The sequence below is a fragment of the Mesoplodon densirostris genome, chromosome 16 (genome assembly GCF_025265405.1).
Source record: "Mesoplodon densirostris isolate mMesDen1 chromosome 16, mMesDen1 primary haplotype, whole genome shotgun sequence".
NCBI lineage: Eukaryota > Metazoa > Chordata > Mammalia > Artiodactyla > Ziphiidae > Mesoplodon > Mesoplodon densirostris.
The window spans coordinates 24,748,405-24,767,095 of record NC_082676.1 but is presented as its reverse complement, the minus strand read 5'-3'; the positions used below and the strand labels follow the sequence as shown (position 1 = coordinate 24,767,095).

General features: G+C 39.7%; 1 protein-coding gene across 8 annotated transcripts in view; it reads right to left on the bottom strand.

Annotated features, from left to right (window-relative positions):
- Positions 1-18,691, bottom strand: part of NCOA6 (nuclear receptor coactivator 6) — a 110,002-nt gene that overhangs the window by 31,642 nt on the left and 59,669 nt on the right. For 5 of the 8 annotated variants that reach the window (XM_060120325.1, XM_060120329.1, XM_060120327.1 and 2 more), the window contains 5 exons: positions 18,152-18,307; positions 12,641-12,763; positions 4,353-4,481; positions 2,951-3,796; positions 764-910 (listed from right to left, as the gene is read on the bottom strand). In XM_060120325.1, the coding sequence (XP_059976308.1) occupies positions 764-910; positions 2,951-3,796; positions 4,353-4,481; positions 12,641-12,763; positions 18,152-18,307 (1,401 nt within the window). Of the gene's footprint in view, positions 1-763; positions 911-2,950; positions 3,797-4,352; positions 4,482-8,267; positions 8,347-12,640; positions 12,764-18,151; positions 18,308-18,691 lie in introns of those variants that run through there. The other 3 variants (XM_060120330.1, XM_060120331.1, XM_060120333.1) reach the window with 3 other exon arrangements.

Below are 18,691 nucleotides of genomic sequence, written 5' to 3'. Positions count from 1 at the left end.
ACCTAAAAGCAACCAGAAACATGAAGTCTGGGCTTATACAATGTTGCTTACAAATACTTTTTAGCCATTCTGCTCCACACTATTTGTCCTCCTAACCTGTAATGATTAAAGCCTGGTCTTCAAACACCACAGAATTCAGACACTCAGCATATACAATGTTAACATGAACTATAAAGAGATTTTAAAAGCCACAGTTGTTCAAAATGCCATGTGTCTCCATGCCTTTGTACCTATCATCTCCTTTGCCAGAGACACCTTTTGCCCTTTCACTAACTGAGCGGTAAGCAAACTATGGTCCATGGGCCAAATCAGGCCCATTGCCAGTTTGTAAATAAACATGAATTCAGAGTTCAGGAATATAGTTTTGCAGTAGCAGACAGGCAGGTTGGAACACTGCCATGGTCATTCATTTATGTATCGTCTATGGCTACTTTGGTGCTACAACAGCAAAGTTATGTAGTTGCAACAGAGAACATATAACCTGCAAAGCCTAAAATATTTACTATCTGGCTCTTTTCAGGAAAAAAAAAAAAGGCTGACCCCAGCTCTACCTCAAGTTTTATCTCCTTTCTTTAGGTGTTTCTAGATTCTCTAGACATTTCACCTAATTTCAATATATCAGTTATTGCCCTGAAAGAATAATTATTTATAGGTCTGAAACTAAAGGGAAGGACCAGGGCTTCTATTTCTCTGTATATCCTTGTTGTCTACCTACCTCACAATGTTCAATAAATGCTGGCTGAATAAATCACAGAAAACAAACCTGCATGCTGGACATTTTGATTTGCTTGCAGCTGAGGGGCTCCTGAATTCCCAGGGGTAGTTGCTGTGGTCGAAGGCACCTGACCTTGCATAAAGTTCGGATTGGCCTGTCCTGCTGAGAAGCCAGGTGGGAGGCGTTTAGGCATTCCTTAATAGAAAACAACGAGTAAGGCAGTTACCTAGCAAATTTATACTCTTGCTTAGATGTGGAATGAATAAGGAAGGATGAGCTGCATGAAGTCTCCACTGGCTTAGCTCTCTCTGTCACACTGGTAGGATCTTTAATAAGGTTGGGAAAGATGGTTAAAAAAATCAACACAATCTCTTACATGAGCATTGTCAAAATGAAAAAGAAATACTAAAAAATTTACACTTAGAACATGCCAAGGAAAAGATGGCAATCTGCTCCCTAAATGTGATCTGAGGCCACGTCACAGCAAGGTTTGGGGCTCACTTTTCTGTAATACAACGGACCCCAAAACTTTACATACTTTAACACAGGTACCAAAGGAATATGCTAAATTCTCTCATATTCACACAAACTGATAAGAACTACTATAAAACAAAGACCTGGGTCCCGATATTAAGCATACATAGGTGATTTTTTTTTTCCATTGAGGGAAATGGATGATAATTTCCTTTGTGGAAAATTTCTCCCCAATATTGTGCTTGTCTCTTTGGAAGAGATGAGAGATCAGAAACAATTCACAGGAGCGTCAAAGTGAGGGTATATTAAATTTATCATTACACCTTCCCCTCAAAAGGTTTGCTGAAATACTGACAGCTATGGTACCAAAAACCATACTCTGATGCAATCTTACTGAAGTAATATTTTCTTTAATAGGAAGGTTTAATTTCAGAAAACAAATCTGTAATAAGGAGAGTCTCAGAACCCACTCATAGTTTATAACATAGGCCTGGATGTGGCCAGATCACCTAGGTGAGCACATCACTTGCTCTATGAAAAGCATTAAGACCTAAGCTCACTTAAAGTTTTTTTGTATTAGTCCATTTATTTAAGGGCCAAATTTTCAATGTCCTGAAAGACGCTCTGTAGACAAATATGCATTTGTCCTTTCTTTAGCAGTGACAAGTCCCCATTTGCATGCTTCCATTGTAATTAAATCAGTAATCACATTTGCAGGAGGGACTACCCAGCTTCCACTGATCCAAGGCTAGATGCCCAGAACAGTGAAGTTTGGAGCCGAAACATTCTTGCACTTTCTAAAAACTTCTTAGGATTCAAATATTACCGCCTGCATGTCAGTTAAAGTAATTACAAGAGAGTGAAAAGACTGATGAGCAACTTAATTTCACCAGAAATCATGGGAACATGCCTTTGCTATGTTGCACTAAAGATGCAAGGTTTTTTTTTCTGGGTAGGCAATGGGTGTCTTTTGGTGGGGGGTATGTTTATCAGATGACAGTATTACTCTCTATACCTTACTGAAAAGCTCCAAGCACATTCATGTGCACTAGATCAATGATTAATAAGAATAAATAATAAACATGGAGATGGATAAGTTTTACTGTAATCGTTTTACCTCTCACACATTAAGCTCCATTGCTTTTTCTTCATACAAGAGGCACCTTACAAAATAAATAAATAAATCTCCTTTAGGTATAACTGGTGGAATTCCCTCTCTAAGGAGCAGGCATTGGCATTATAAAACTATAAAAGTCAATGATTTCTGAACTTATTCCCCTTTATACTTTAATCAAATTTAACAAACACCATGCTATTTTACTAACTAGGATTATCAAAATTGAAAATCAGAAGGGCCTTTTCCCCAACAAAACCCTATTCTTATCTTTTCATTTTTGCTCTATTGCATAATCTTAATGTTTTCAACAGCTGAGCAGCTTAAGCTGTTAATAAAATCCTGTTTCTTCTGGATGTTTTAATTTACTAGTAGAAGATCAAGCAAAAATATTTTGAAAAACAAAATGAACATCTCTATATTGAATTTTACCTGCATTTTTATCCAGAGGGCTAGCTTAAACATAACCAGTAAGATGCTGCATAATGTATCAAGTTAACTAAGTCATATCAAGTGTCACCACTATATCCACAAAACCAAATAATTACATCCTTATTTCACTCCCTCCATTAACTCTAAAAATTGAAGTTCTGCTAAGATCTATCTCTAGTAAATTTACCAACACAAATAGCTTCAGTGTTCCTCACCTCCTAGGCCTGGATGTAAACTCTGTGGCCCCTGATTTGGTGGTTGCTGCTGCATCACCATGAAGTTAGGTGGCACGTTTCCCTGTTGAACCATAGGATTCCGACCCGGAGAGCTGACGGGCTGCTGAAATCCCTGGGGAAGTGGGTTATTTTGAGGTGGCCTTGGTCCCATCTGCTGCTGAGTTTGGTTAACCGTTGGGGAGGATGCAGGGGATCCCTGCTGGAAGGAGGAGGGTGAGGAGGCAGGAGACTTGTTGGTGAGGTGGGGCTGCTGCAGGGGGGCTGGGACCCTAGAGGGCCCTCCTTGCAAGCTCTTCATCTGAGGAGCTGTGAACTGGCCTGGGTTGCTCATCTGAGGAAAGTTTGTATGGGCTTGTGAAGCTTGCTGGCTGCCAAAGGGATACGGAGGGGGAGGGTGGGAAGGTGTCTGTACCGTGGCTAAGGATGGTCTTGCCTGGAGTTGCTGTTGCATTGGGCCAGGCAAGGGAGCCTTCTTCCACCCTTGATTTGCAGTCATTGTGCCCAGAGAACTCTGGGCTGGAGGAGGCTGAAGGGCTCCCGAAGGCAGCTGGTTCCAGCCTGGAGGAACAGGCACCTGAGCTGGGGCAGTAAACTGGGGTCGAATTCCCTGTGGCTGCTGCTGCTGATGTTGCTGTGGGGGTCTTGTCTGCAGCTGCTGCTGCTGTGGCTGTTGCTGCGGCTGCGGCTGCAGCTGGGGAAAATTAGCTGGGTTTATCTGTCTGTTCACAGGGACAGGCTGCATTGGGTGGTGCGGGGGAGCTAAAGATCCTGAGGGATGACTTTGCTGCTGTATATGGAGCCCAGAGAGGAGTGGATCCATTGCATCTGTTTAAAGACAGTCAACAAAGCAATAATTAACTTACTGCAACCTAGATCCTTCAGCAATCCTACAGTCTTGGCAATTCTGCAAATATAGAGTAAAATCTTCTGGGGTCATTCAATGAAACGTTTGTGAGCACTTGCTATAATGCAAAGCAACTGCTGAGATGACAGAAAGATGAATCTTGTCTAGAAAGAGCTTATGATTCTAAGTGGATATAAGAGCCAAACATAAAATGTGGAGTATTCTCCAAAGCATATCCTGAGGAACTATAAGAAAACAAAACAAATACAGAATTCTCGGTCATGGAGTGGCAGGACTAAGTAGGCCAAGGAACAGATTTTTAGGAATAAGAATAATAATAAGAATAATGAGAAATTCTGAGAAGAAATTCTGAGAAGGAAATGATGACTTTCAGCTTGAAGAAACTGGGCAGATTTTACATAGAAGACAGCATTTAAGCTGCGCAGTTAGGAATTTAGCATCAGAGAGAGGTGAATTTTGTAATCATCTGTGCAGGGAGTTCAGCCTCTTCAATTCTCAAAGATTGCAGGTCAATACCTGACTGAGAAGCAGGGCGATGAGTCCTGGGCTGCAGTTCTGAATTGGGGCCTGGTGCCATCATGGAAGATGACACATTTCCACCCTGGGGTATCATAACAGTGGCAGGGCTGGTCATCCTTATTAACCCTAGAGAGAAAAAAAATCCCTATAATAGAGTACTGGCATTGGCACGATGTTTGTTTTTAATGAAATATTTCAAAAATCTAAGAAGGTATGGAAAATTTTTATACCACCATATACCTTATTTAAATCTACACATTCTACCCTGCCTCCTTCAGATATATATGCAGATACACCAGAAGCGGCCTCCTCCTTCCCAATCTCATTCCATTCCCTCCTTCTTATCTTATATCTGGGGCTAACAGTTCCATGCATGTTTATCTTTCCTACATACATAAACTGCATTACATTTTTTGTATGCTTTTAATCTTTGTATAAGTGACACCATTCTATATGTATTCTTCTTCAGTTTCCCTTTTCACTTAATATTATTTTCTGAGATTCATCCATCTTGGCTGCTGTAATAGTGTCCTATTTTATGGAACCGATAAATCCATTCTCCTGCTGATGAATACTAACTTTTCATACTTAGAATTTTGCAGTGCATGTATTTGTCCTGTATTCCACAGACATGTAAGAGTGTCTTTAGACTATATACTTAAAATTGCTAGGTTTTGAAGTATAAGCACCTTCAATTTTACTAGATATTGGTAAACTGCACTCAAAAGTGGTTACGCCAGTTTTATAATCTTACTAGCAGTCTGAGAACTCCTCTTGCTCCACATCTTTCTAATTTCTTTTTATTTTTAAAAAATATTTTGAAGATTGTTTTTCAAGTATTTTACTTATTTATTTGTTTGTTTATTTATTTTTGGCTGATTTGGGTCTTCGTTGCTGTGCACAGGCTTTCTCTAGTTGCAGCGAGTGGGGGCTACTCTTCATTGCGGTGCACAGGTTTCTCATTGCGGTGGCTTCTCTTGCTGCGGAGCATGGGCTCTAAGTGCGTGGGCTTCAGTAGTTGTGGTGCACAGGCTCAGTTGCTCCGTGGCATGTGGGATCTTCCTGGACCAGGGGTCGAACCCGTGTCCCCTGCACTGGAAGGCAGATTCTTAACCACTGCACCACCAGGGAAGTCCCTAAAGATTTTTTTGATGTGGACCACTTTTAAAGTCTTTATTGAATTTGTTACAATATTGCTTCTGTTTTATGCTTTGGTTTTTTGGTCATGAGGCAAATGGGATCTTAGCTCCCTGACCAGAGATGGAACCCGCACCCCCTGCATTGGAAGGTGAAGTCTTAACCACTGGACTGCCAGGGAAGTCCCTCTAATTTCTGATACTATTAGACTTTCTAGGATTTAGCATCTGTGCTCGTAAGTGAAAATAGCCTATAATTATCCTCTCTTCCTGTCCTTTAATTTTAGCATCAAGATTAAAACAACTTCAAAATGAGCTGGAAAGCATCTTTCCTCTTTTTCTATGCTCTGAAAGAATATGTGTATCTGTCTTTTAAATATTTAGTAAAACTCACCTGTAAAATCATCTGAGCCTGTGGTTATACTGATTCATAGGGAGACAGATTATTTCAATTTCTTAAGTACTTATAGATTTTTCATTTGATACACCTTATTAAGTCAGTTTTAAATTATATTTTCCAGAAAACTGTTTCTTTGCCAGTGCTTTCAAATTTATTAGCATAAAGTTATTCATGGAATACTCTTTTTTCCATTCTTTTTTAAAATTAAGGGATTCCCCTGGTGGTCCAGTGGTAAAGAATCTGCCTCCCAATGCAGGGGACGTGGGTTCGATCCCTGGTTGGGGAACTAAGATCCCACATGCCGCAGGGCAATTAAGCCTGCATGCCACAACTACTGAGCTCGTACGCCTCAACGAGAGAGCCCATGTGTGGCAAACTACAGAGCCCATAGGCTCTGAAGCCCGCACGCCACAACTATAGAGAGAAAACCCACACGCCACAACTAGAGAGAAGCCTGCGTGCCGCAACTAGAGAGAAACCCGAGCAGACTGCGTGCCGTAATGGGAAAAAAAAAAAAAAGATCCTGTATGCCTCAACAAAGATCCCGTGTGCCGCAACTAAGACCCGACACAGTGAAAAATAATAAGGAAAACAAACAAATAAATATTTTTTACAATTAAGATATAATTCACATACTATAAAATACACCCTTTAGGGCTTCCCTGGTGGCGCAGTGGTTGAGAATCTGCCTGCCAATGCAGGGGACACAGGTTCGAGCCCTGGTCTGGGAAGATCCCACATGCCGCGGAGCAACTAGCCCCGTGAGCCACAATTACTGAGCCTGCGCGTCTGGAGCCTGTGCTCCGCAACAAGAGAGGCAGCGATAGTGAGAGGCCTGCGCACCGCGATGAGGAGTGGACCCCACTTGCCGCAACTAGAGAAAGCCCTCGCACAGAAACGAAGAGCCAACACAGCCATAAAAAAAAAAAAAAAAAAAAAATACACCCTTTAAAGCGTATGCTTTTTTTCTTTCCTGACATTGCTTGTGCCTCTTTCTTTTTTATTTGTCTTACCAGGATCATCAATGTTAGTTGTCTTTTCAAAGAAATATCTTTTGGTTTTGCTGCTCTGTTCCATTGGGTTTTTTAATTCATACTTTACTTATCTCTGCTCTTACCTTTATTATTTCCTTCCTCCTAAATTATTACTTTGCTGTTCCTTTTCTCAATTCTTAAGTCAGACATTTGGCCTGTTAATTTTCAGTTGATGTTCTGCTCTAATATAAGTATCTGAGGGCTCAAATTTTCTTCCAAATGCTGTACTGTCTACATCTCACAAGTTTTGATATGTACCATTCTCATTATTCCCTTCTAAATATTTTCTAATGTCCATCATGATTGCTTTTTAAAAAATCACTGGGTATTTAGAACATATTTTAAAATTTCTAAAAATACGGGATATTTTAGTTGGTCAGGTTTTTTTTTTTCTTCTTCTTCTGCTTCTTTTTTTTTGGCCACTGACTTGACTTAATTGCACTGTGGTCAGAGAAAATGATCTGTGTGTTATCAACATTTGGTATTTACTGAAACCTGCTGTGGGAATAACACATGGTCAATTTATATAAATGTTACTCTTGTAAAGATTAAGAATTCTTGAATTATTAGTGTATGGTTTCTGAATATATCCATTATATCAAACTATTCTAATTATATTATTCAAGCTTTCTTTATCCTTACTAGTTTTTGCTCAATCCATCAATTACTAACCCAGGTGTGTTAAAATCTCCCCTAGGATTTGCTATCTATATGAATTCGGACCATTTTTGCCTCACATATTTTGAGCCTAGGTTATTAAGAACACAAAAGTTTAGCTATCTTCCTGAATTCTTCCTTTTATATTATATGGTGGTTCTTTTTATCCTCAGTAATGATTTTTATCTGATAAAAATATTGTTATACTCCTTTTTCTTGGTTAATATTCATCTGGATTCTCTATTTTTCTCTATCCTTTTAACTATGAACTGAGACCTTATGTTTTATATCATTCCTGTAAGAGCACATAACTAAATCTGAGATTATTATTCAATCTATTAATCACTTTCTTTTTATCAGTGCTTATAATCCATTTGCATTTATTGTTAATTACTGGTATATTTTGGTTTATCATTTTATGATACCACTGCTTTTTACCCTTCTTTTTCTATGCTGTTTTCCTACTTTTCCTGAATTTTATCGTATTGATTTTTTTCATCATGCCTTTCCTCTCTACCCCCCCCACTACTAGTTTAGAAGCTATACACTCTATTATTTTAGTGATATTTTTTAAATGTCAACAGACATATCTGACTTAATGTCTAAAGACCATATATGATCATCATTACTAAATAAGTCAACGCTTATTTAGATTTACCCCATGTTTACCAATTATTTAGCTCACCATTCCTTCTTAGCTCTTATTTCTTCCATCTTAGGTTCAATTTTCTTCTTCCTGAAGTACATCCTTGGGCAGTTCAATTAGCAAGGGTCTGTTAATGGTAAATTCTCTTAGTCTCTTTAAAAAGGTCTTTAATTCATACTACTCTTGATACTATAGCTTTGTTTAAAATTCTGGGCTGTTAATAATTTTCTCATCACTTTGAAAATATTATTCTAATGTTTCATGGCTTCCAATGTTGCCACTGAGAAATCAGCTGTGGGTCTGATAATCTTCCCTTTATAAATAACTGGTCTTTGATTTTGAGTTGCTTTTAACATTCTCTTTGTTTATCATGCTCTGTAGTTTTACAATTTTGTGTCTAGATGTGAATTTATTTTTATTTGTAGGGCTCAGAATTACTGGACTTCTGAATCTGAGGACTCATGTCTTTCATCAATTCTGGAAAAATTTCAGCCATTCTCTCTTTCACTATTGTCCCTCCTCAATTTCTTTATCTTCTTCTGGAACTCTTTTCAGATATATATTCAACTTTTTCATTTTATCCTTCACTTCTCTTGACCTCTTTCATATTTCCATCTCTTAATTTATTGTCTGCTGTATTCTGGGTAATTTCTTCAAACTCACCTTCCAATTCAGCTGTGTCTAATTTGCTGAATAAGTTATTCACTTCAATAATTTTTAAATTTCTATAAGTTCTGTTTTTCCCCCAAATTCTCTTTGTGTTTTGATAGCGTCTTGTCCTCTTCTTAGAATTTTCATAATTTTAAACATGCTGATATTCCTATTATCTAGAATTCTGGAGGGAGGGACTCTAAATTTTATGAATTTGGAGTAGGCTTTATAAGAAATCTGCAATGGTTTTGAGTGAGAGCTTCAACGATTATTACCACTTTAGGACCACTTAATAACTTAGTTTAGCTGTACCTGGGTCATTTCAATAATACATTAAATGTCCAACATGTATAAGGATAGAGAAGACAGTTCTACAACAACCTTTTCTCCCACTCCTCAGCTAGAGCCCAGACCAAGAGAGACAAGTTTTGCATTTGTCTCCTTGTGCCAGAGAGTGAAAGTTTTCTAATCTACCTTTTACTGAAAATCCTGGCTTCATGAAGGATTCCTAATTCTAACTTCTTTATGTGGACCCAAGGCAAGGCTTCAAATTTTATCCCTCTTGGCCATTAAAACTCAAATTTCTTAGCCCCTGCAGCATCTCCTCATTTGTTTACTGCTATTCAAATTTCTTCTTTGACTTCTTTCTTGCCCTGAGGATTTCCCTTACTGTCTTACAAGCTCAGCTGTGCATTAAATGTTATATTTCAACCAGCATTTTCAGGTGTTTTGTAGTTGGGAGAGGGCAATTAGGTAAATGTTTATCTGTTAAAAATGGATTTGTTGGGCCTCCCTGGTGGCGCAGTGGTTGAGAGTCCGCCTGCCGATGCAGGGGATACGGGTTCGTGCCCCGGTCTGGGAGGATCCCATATGCCGTGGAGCGGCTGGGCCCGTGAGCCATGGCCGCTGGGCCTGCGCGTCCGGAGCCTGTGCTCCGCAACGGGAGAGGCCACAGCAGTGAGAGGCCCGCATACCGCAAAAAAAAAAAAAAAAAAAAAAAAATGGATTTGTTTCTACCGGTTTGCAGGGCAGAAACTGAGACACAGATGTAGAGAACAAATGTATGGACACCAAGGCGGGAAAGCGGCAGGGGGGTGGGGGTGGAGGTGTGATGAACTGGGAGATTGGGATTGACATGTATACACTGATGTGTATAAAATTGATGACTAATATGAACCTGCTGTATAAAAAAAATAGATAACTAATAAGAACCTGCTGTATATAAAAAAATTAATTAATAAAAAAATGGATTTGTTTCTGAGGAACCCCACCCCATTTTTCAAAGATGGTAATTAGACAGAAAGTTCTTAGGAGATAAGAAGAAACAGGTTTTCTTAGTCTACGATCAGCTTCCTATCCTCAGAAATGTTTAAGTGCATGCTGGCTACATGCTTAGTAGAGATACTATAGAATACATTCCAGCACTATGTGGGAATCTGGACTAGAGCCATGATTCACAATGGGGGGGGGGCAATTTCATCCCCTAAGGGGTATTTGGAAATGTCTGGAGACAGTTTTGGTTGGAACAACTGGGGGAAAAAGGTCGTGGTGCTACTGGCACCTGATAGGAGGCCACGGATGCTGCTGAACATCCTACAGTGCATAGAACAGCTCCCCACAGGAAAGAATTATGGGTTCAAAACATCAGTAGTGACGCATGACTAAATGACTAGTATGGTATAATCACTAATCTTGGGATTCTATGAGGCTATGAAAAGAAAATAGGCCACTGATTTGGTTTTCATTACAAAAGACTCCTGCTTATCAGTCAACTTTCTGTTGCCAATGTTAAGAGAAGAAAATGGCATTAAGAATAATTTAGTGTAAGACATTCTAGATACACAATTCCAGAGTTATTTATTATTGTTTTAGAGGCTAGTTAAGGTCTCTTTCTCTTGAAAAATTTCTGTTTAGTTTAACCAAATGTTAAATTTTGTTTGCATCCACTATCCCAATGGACAACAGAGAAAAAACATTCTTAAAGTATGCTTGGCAGTAAAGAAAGACATCTAGGGGTTAAAATGTTACTGTGACTACAGATCATTACTAATTGATTTTTCCTGAAACTTTATACTGTATATATTACCACAGTGTCCTTCATTAAATACCAGTCTAACCTAATTTCAACCTAAAGCTTTTAAGTTTCCTATGTTGATAATGAACTACCTACACATCACTAAAATTTACACTCACTTCTCAGAGATGCTTAGTAAATATGCCTGCTATTTGCCAGATACTAGGAGAGCTTGCAATTAGTGTGTTGATACTGTTTTAAGAGTCCTAATGTTTTAAGGCTGGAAGAGATCTATAACATCGTTTCTAGGACATAATTAAATATGTTTACAGCTAACTAAGGCTAGTAAATATTAAGACATCTGGCCAGAAATTGAGACCAGAACCCAGATTTCCTGAGTCTCATCCTAGGTCTAGTCTTTCACTAACTATATGCAACTTGGCTAAACTCTGCCCACTCTTCTTCTGGCCCTGGTTCTTCAGTAGTGGCAATAGCGTCACTTATAACCTCTCATCAAGCTGCCTTAACACCAAATGCTCAGACTTCTATGGAGAACTGTATCTTTTAACTCCCTACTATAGGTTCCAGGTTGGGTATTTTACATTTACTATATAGTACTCCCAAACAGCCCAACAACACAGGCCCTGACACATAACAGGAACTCAGTAAATGTTTGCTATATGGCTCAGGGCTCATCCATCTTCAAGCATGAGCTCAAAAGATTATAGGCATTACTATCTCATTTTATAGGTGAAGAAACTGTTGCCTGGAGAGTTACAGTGACTAGCTTGAGGTAAACACTAAATGGCAGTGCCAGGATAAAAACCTAGTTCCAATTCTATATGGCCAAGTCTTCAGCTACAGTTCAGAAAAATGGCTTTATAAACTGAGCTTCTCTATTCTGCTGCATTTCTTCAAGAGCTACAGTGGTAGATGGGGAGGTGAATGACTGGGTATAGTTTCAGGTACTTACTCTCCTTCAACCATAGCAGCTGTGCTTTTCTGGCTTATTTGAATAAAAGATCCTGCAGCAGAAAAGTCTGAAAGCCACTAGTGTTGTGAAAATAGCAGTGACCTGGGGAGTTAGAGCTGTGATATTAGCCCACTGCTACTTGACCCAGGGCAAATTGCTTCCTTTCTGTGAACTCCACAGGTTCCTCAACTTCAAATGAGAGAGCCAACTCAATTCTAATATTCTGTGACTCACAGAATATTGCGTTCAATCCCTAAGAAATTTCAGGACTGCTAAAAAGTTAGCAAAAAATTTATAACTCTCTCAAATTCTAAATAGATAAAAACACAACATTCTCCCACATGCTTCTGCAGATTACACATAAGCATGCAAGAACTCTCAGCTCACAGATTCTCAGTCACAGAGAAAGGTGGGAGTTGGAAAGCTACACTATGCTATAAACACCCTGAGGGTAGAAGATGTTTTATTCAGTTCTACTTTCAAAACTTAGCATAGGTCCTGTCATACAATGAAAACTCAATAAATGTTTGCTGCATGGTTCAGGGCTCACCTACCTTTAAGCATAAGCCCAAAAGATCACAAAGACTGTATATGCTCCATACTTTGTGATTCTAGCCTCCTGAGAGTCTAGATTCACGTCTTGCTTTCCTGAACCAATAAACAGAAATGTGTCAGGAACCCCCAACTATCTTGCAGGACCCAAATGATCATACACTAGCAAATAAAGCCAAAAAAGGAAACTAGTAAAATGTCATACAATTGAGTAGATCTCACCTGGACCACCTGCCATGGGAAATCCCGCCTCTATCCTAACTGAATTTCCAGCTCCCACGGGTCCATTCATTCTCACATCTTGGCTTCGGTTCTGAGCCAAAGCAAGGTTGATAGCACCTTCCCCTGAAAATGATAGGTAGGTTAAAAAAGGAAATCATCAGAATAAGATGCAAATTTCATTTAAAAATAGATATCCGAGAGCTTTAGTTTTATGTGTTTTTGAAGAATTACGGTAAGTTTACCACCACAAAAAGGGTGAGTTCAATACTATACAGGTCTTTCTTCAACCTCACCTGAGCAGGTTCACTTACATGAAGCACAGGGAGAACATAACCAATTCTCACAATACAGCAGACGGACAATCGTTAATGATGTATGGCATCAGCAGAGAGCTTGGAACTCTGAATATTTATTTTCAACCAACTTACCTTGAATGCGTGTGTGTAGGAAGAAAATATTCTCAGAAAGTCTCAAAATCCTAGATTACCTTTTGAGAATTTATGATCAGAAATAAGAAATACAAGTAGGTTAATGGAGAAAGAACATATGATGGCATGGGGACATTGTGATATTTGTAAGCAAAATACCATTTCCCTTTCAATGACTGCAGTATAAATAGATATGCAGCAGAGAAATTCATGCAATGAAGAGTAGACAGGTTGCTACTAATCTACCTCTGAGACATCTTACGATAAAGACCAACATTTTGTATAGGGTTTTTAATGCTTACAAAATTGCATCTCATTTGAACCTCACAACAGCCTGGTAGGTAATGTCACTAGAAGTGTTCCAATTGAGTAGACTCTAAAGTTACAGGCAATTTAAATCTCACTTGACAAAAAGGTCTCTGAAACAAGTTTTGGCATGCTTCCTTGTGCTTAATCCCAAACTTCGACTACTGTTACTCTGGAAGACAGCACCACCTTGTGGGCAGATAAAAGTATAGCTAGCCTATGGCTGAAAATTTGAAAGGGTGTGTTCACCTTGTTCCTTAACTTAATGTTTTACAGAGCAAGATGATAAAGAAGGAAGCCAATGAGGGCACAGCAGTTTCCTCTGTCTTGTCACTGATCTAGGTCAGCTAGATAAATAGATAAAATATTAAGTATTTTAACCGGGCAGGTAGCTTGGTAATAGGGAACAAATATACTACCAATAAGTGACCAATCACCAGGGGCTACAAGATGTTCTAAGTTGCCTATGGGAGTCAGGAAGAAAAGAGAAAAGAGAATAAAGATCTTGAGGGTTTCCACTAAAGGGAAAGAACTATTAATACACTAAACTTGCTAAGACATTCTAGGTAGAAAGAGTATTGTTCTTGAAATGGACATCAGATCATGTAAATGGCTTGTGGCTGCTACTGACAGCCCAGACGTGGTCCTTGCCTTTCTCTCTAACCTCAACTCACACTACTTTCTCCTTCAATAACAAGGATTCAGCCTCAGTGGCATTTTTTTTACTTTCTTAGGCACACAAACCCACTTCTCACCTCAAGGCCTTTGCACGTGTTGTTCTCTCTGCCTAGAACAGTTCTCCCGCACCCTTCACATAAACCAACTTCTCAATTTGCAATGTAATCTTAAGTGTCACATGCCCCAAAAGGCCTTCTCCAATCTTCTAATCTAAGGTGAGGTCACCCTTACCAGAACATCTTGTTACTTCTTCAGAGCACATCCCATGTATCAACAGTTACTTATTCATTCACTTATAGTTATTAACAGTTAATTAATAGTTATTAACAGTAACCCCCTTTACTCTCAATTTCCTAATTTAGATGATAAATTATATGGCCACCTTAATTATATCCTTTAAACACTGAACAGTGCCTGGTACAGGCACTCATTAGCTATTTACTGGCTATATGATGAATAGTCATCTTATTTTAACCTTACAAAGAAACATAGACATTTTTCTATATGATAAATGAATTCCTTGAAAACCTCGCAGTCTATAAAAATCTCACACTGAAAATAATAGGTTTTATTGGAAAAACAGTGTTGAGGCAAACTCAAAACCCATGCGGCTTTGTAACCAGAGCGCTAATAAAAACAAAAATTGGTGTAGGCAACATACCCCAAAACAGTAGAATGAAAATGACTGGTTAAAGGTGGGAAATAATGTAGATGCAGTGGAGCTTTGAGCCAGTGGAGACCATTAAGGTGGGCACAGGAGAAACTGAAATGAGCCGTGCAATGCTGAGGGTATACTTCTGGGGAAGGTAGCTGAGTGTAACTTCTCATCCTTAATTTTCCTGAAATAAAGCTGAAAGGACTCCCACCTATGTAGCAACAGATCTAAAGGCTTTTTGGCTTTTCTTGTGGACAATTAACCCTTCTATTGCTACTAATCTAACTCCCCTTGCCCAGGGGGAAAAAAAATCACATATGAATGAAACACAATTTCCACACTATACTACTGTTATTCTCCTATTTGCCACCTGCACGTAAGCTAACTGTTGTCAAGGAAACACACGTAGAGAACACTACTGGCTCTCCAACTTGCTGGTGGGGGTTGGCAAACTATGGCCTGTGGGTCAAATCTAGCCTGCTGCCTGTTTATTTAAATAAGCGTTATTGGAACACAGCACATTCATTCATTTACATATTGCCTATGGCTATTTTTGCACTACTACTGTAGAGCTGAGTTGTCTTGACAGAGATCTTCTGGCTCACAGAGCCAAAAAATTTATTCCCTGGCCCTTGACACAGACTCCTGCTTTAAATCAGAATGAATTTACAGAGAAGTCACACAATGTCCTCAAAAAAGACATCTCCCCAACTCCCTGGCCAAAACTCAAAAGAAGGGTACGGGGAGTATTCTTCAATGGAGAACAGTCTGTTGGGAGAAACAACCTGTCCCTCCAGCCCTGCAGCAGACACCACGACAGTGGCAATACCTTCTCTTACAACTTAAAAGGCATCAGCCCCATCACCAGTTTCACGAAAGCAACAGCTATTGCCACCACTTTCACTCCTGCCTGAATTCCCAGGGAGTGTGGAAAGAGAAAAGGAGATCACCTGGGACACATATGTGTACCCTAAAAGTTAAAGAACTCTTTTCTGTAATGTGATAATCACTGCCATATGTAAATTGCATAATTTCTTGTAATATATGTTATCTATTTGGCTTCCTTGCTGGTACTTGTATTTTAATTTGTGGCTGTAATGATAAAGGGGAATCAGCATTTTACCCTTTTAAGAATCTGTAGGAAGTAGGTATGATTAAGAGAAGAAACTGGTGTTTCCTTTCTCCAGAGGAAAACACTACCACAAAGCCCTTTTAATTCAGGTAAATAGGTAAGAGAGACTGTAAAATGTTTGGGGTTTTTAAGAAACTGCTTACATGTTTCTTATAAAAAATACATGTGCTTTTGTGCTTATAAAGCATAAACAGCCTATATAGTGTTATTACCAATAGTTATTTGACTTCTACTCTTCCCAAAAGTTCATCCTAGGGCTTCCCTGGTGGCACAGTGGTTGGTAGTCCACCTGCCGATGCAGGGGACGCGGGTTCATGCCCCAGTCCGGGAGGATCCCACATGCCACGGAGCGGCTGGGCCCGTGAGCCATGGCCGCTGAGCCTGCGCGTCTGGAGCCTGTGCTCCATAACGGGAGAGGCCACAACAGTGAGAGGCCCACGTACCACACACACACACACAAAAGTTCATCTTACATACAATATATTGCTGTGAATCAATTTTACTTTTCTGAATCCTTTTAGACAATCCAACATTTTTTGAAACAAACTGGTTATTGTTTAAGCCACTATTTCCTTGTTTATCAAATTATGGAATTTACCCTACTTCTCAATCTATATATCTCTGAATAATCTCTCTAAATAATCTGTTTGTTGATATCGCCCCTTCTGGGGCATAGCAACCTACAATCTTAACTGCATAAAATGTGTCTCACTCCTACATACAATATGTTGACCTTTCATTTACTGAGGTTCAATGGAGCATTTAGGTCCTATGCAAGCACAGGGTCAGGAGGGCTTGGCCCACCAGGGCAAGAGAAGGCTGGAATCACTCACTGGTTGCCACCTTGTTTACATCAACGCAGGAGGGGAAAAGAAGGTTTTAGTTCATTGGGTACCAAAAGATAGAATCTCCTTTGTGCTTCCCCATACCTGGTACTTACATCTCTCAGGTTTGTCTCCCTCATCAAGGTCATGAGCTCCTTTTGAGTTTATAATGACAAAGACCATATTTTATTTATCATTTATTCTGAGGGCTGAACCAAAGTGTTACTATTATATATGTGCTTCCCTTGCTTTCATTCAACATATGTTTATTAAAGAACTTGACATGTACAGGCAAGCAAAGATTCAACAATGAGCAAAACAAGATATGGTCCCTGCCCCTACTGGAGCTTGCAGTCCATGGGGGAACAAAACAATCATCAAATAACTGATTTAATCAAAGTGTGAGAAAATGATCTGAGGGAGAAAAAAACCAGACTTTTGTAAGAGTACATGACAAAAGACTCTGACTTAGTCAAGGAGCTCAGAAAACACCTCCTCAAGATTTAAGCTGGGAAAAAAAAAAGATTTAAGCTGATACTTGAAGGCTGAGTAGGTATAACTAAGGGAAAGGGGAATGGTAGGGAACAATATCCATATAGAGAAGACATCAATGCAAAGGACTCCTGGCAGGAAGAAGAAATGCATATTCAAGAAACCTAACAGAAAGCTGAGGAGGCTAGAATAGATAGCAAAGAAGAAGGAGGAGAGTTGTAAAAGATAAGGCTAGATGAGAAAGGTAGAGGTCAGACCATGCAAAGCCTGAGGTCACGATAAGGAGTTTGGTCATTATTCTGTGAATAGCAAGCCACAGCAGGGTTTTAAGCTGTGTGTGTGTGTGTGTATACTCCATATTTTCATTTTTATTTATTTATTTATTATTATTATTTACTGTTGCAGCCTCTCCCGTTGCGGAGCACAGGCTCCGGACGCGCAGGCTCAGCAGCCATGCTCACAGACCCAGCCGCTCCGCGGTATGTGGGATCTTCCCGGACCGGGGCACAAACCCGGGTCCCCTGCATCGGCAGGCAGACTCTCAACCACTGCGCCACCAGGGAAGCCCCATATTTTCATTTTTAAAAGATCATTCTGTCAAAAGCATCTGAAAAATGAATACTGCTACAAAAGGATTGTTCAGGGCCTCCTAGTCTCTGTTAGATAAATAAATACTAAGTAAGGCTTATTGGGTGGAAGGAAGCAACTGAAATTAGATATTCTTTAAAAGACAAATCAGTCCTTGGTTAGGGTACCAGTAAAATCAAAGTCTGACAGAATGACAGCCAACATCAGGCAAGGAAATGGAGTCTGAGGCTGTGGATGCTGAAGCGTCAGGACGCAACCAGAGCCTCAATTCCTCTTTATCTTAAGATGCTGCAATGTAAAGCACAGGTGACATGAGTTATTTGGCATTCTGAATTCAACGTGAGAGGAACAGACAAAGCAGCACATGCTATATTCTACTGTTCCTATAATCTGGGTCCAGACATGCACCTTCAATCTGAACGGAGAGAATTCCCAGATCCCGAAGCTGCTGGTTGTTGCTCTGAGCCAGGATCCGTAGCCGCTCCGCTGCTTCCCGGGGTATGTTGAATGTCACACGCACGCTGTTCCAGGGCTCTACCTTCTGTACCTTTAGCTTGCTGGATTCTTGGTCGTGAAAGAAAGAGAATAATATTAGTAATCTTTTAGCCATCAGAAGACATGGAATGAACAACAACAACAAAGTAAAAGAACAAGGTAGAATACCAGCATGGAGTAGCTGAGAGAGTTTAAGCTTTGGTATCAGATAGACTTTATTATTATTATTGTTTTGTTTTTTTATAAATTTATTTGTTTTATTTATTTATTTACCCATCCATCTATTTATTAATTTTTGGCTGCTTTGGGTCTTCGTTGCTGCGTGCAGGCTCTCTCTGGTTGCAGTGAGTGGGGGCTACTCTTCGTTGTGGAGCACGGGCTCTAGGCACACGGGCTTCAGTAGTTGTGGCTCGCGGGCTCTAGAGTTCAAGCTCAGTAGTTGTGGCACGCAGG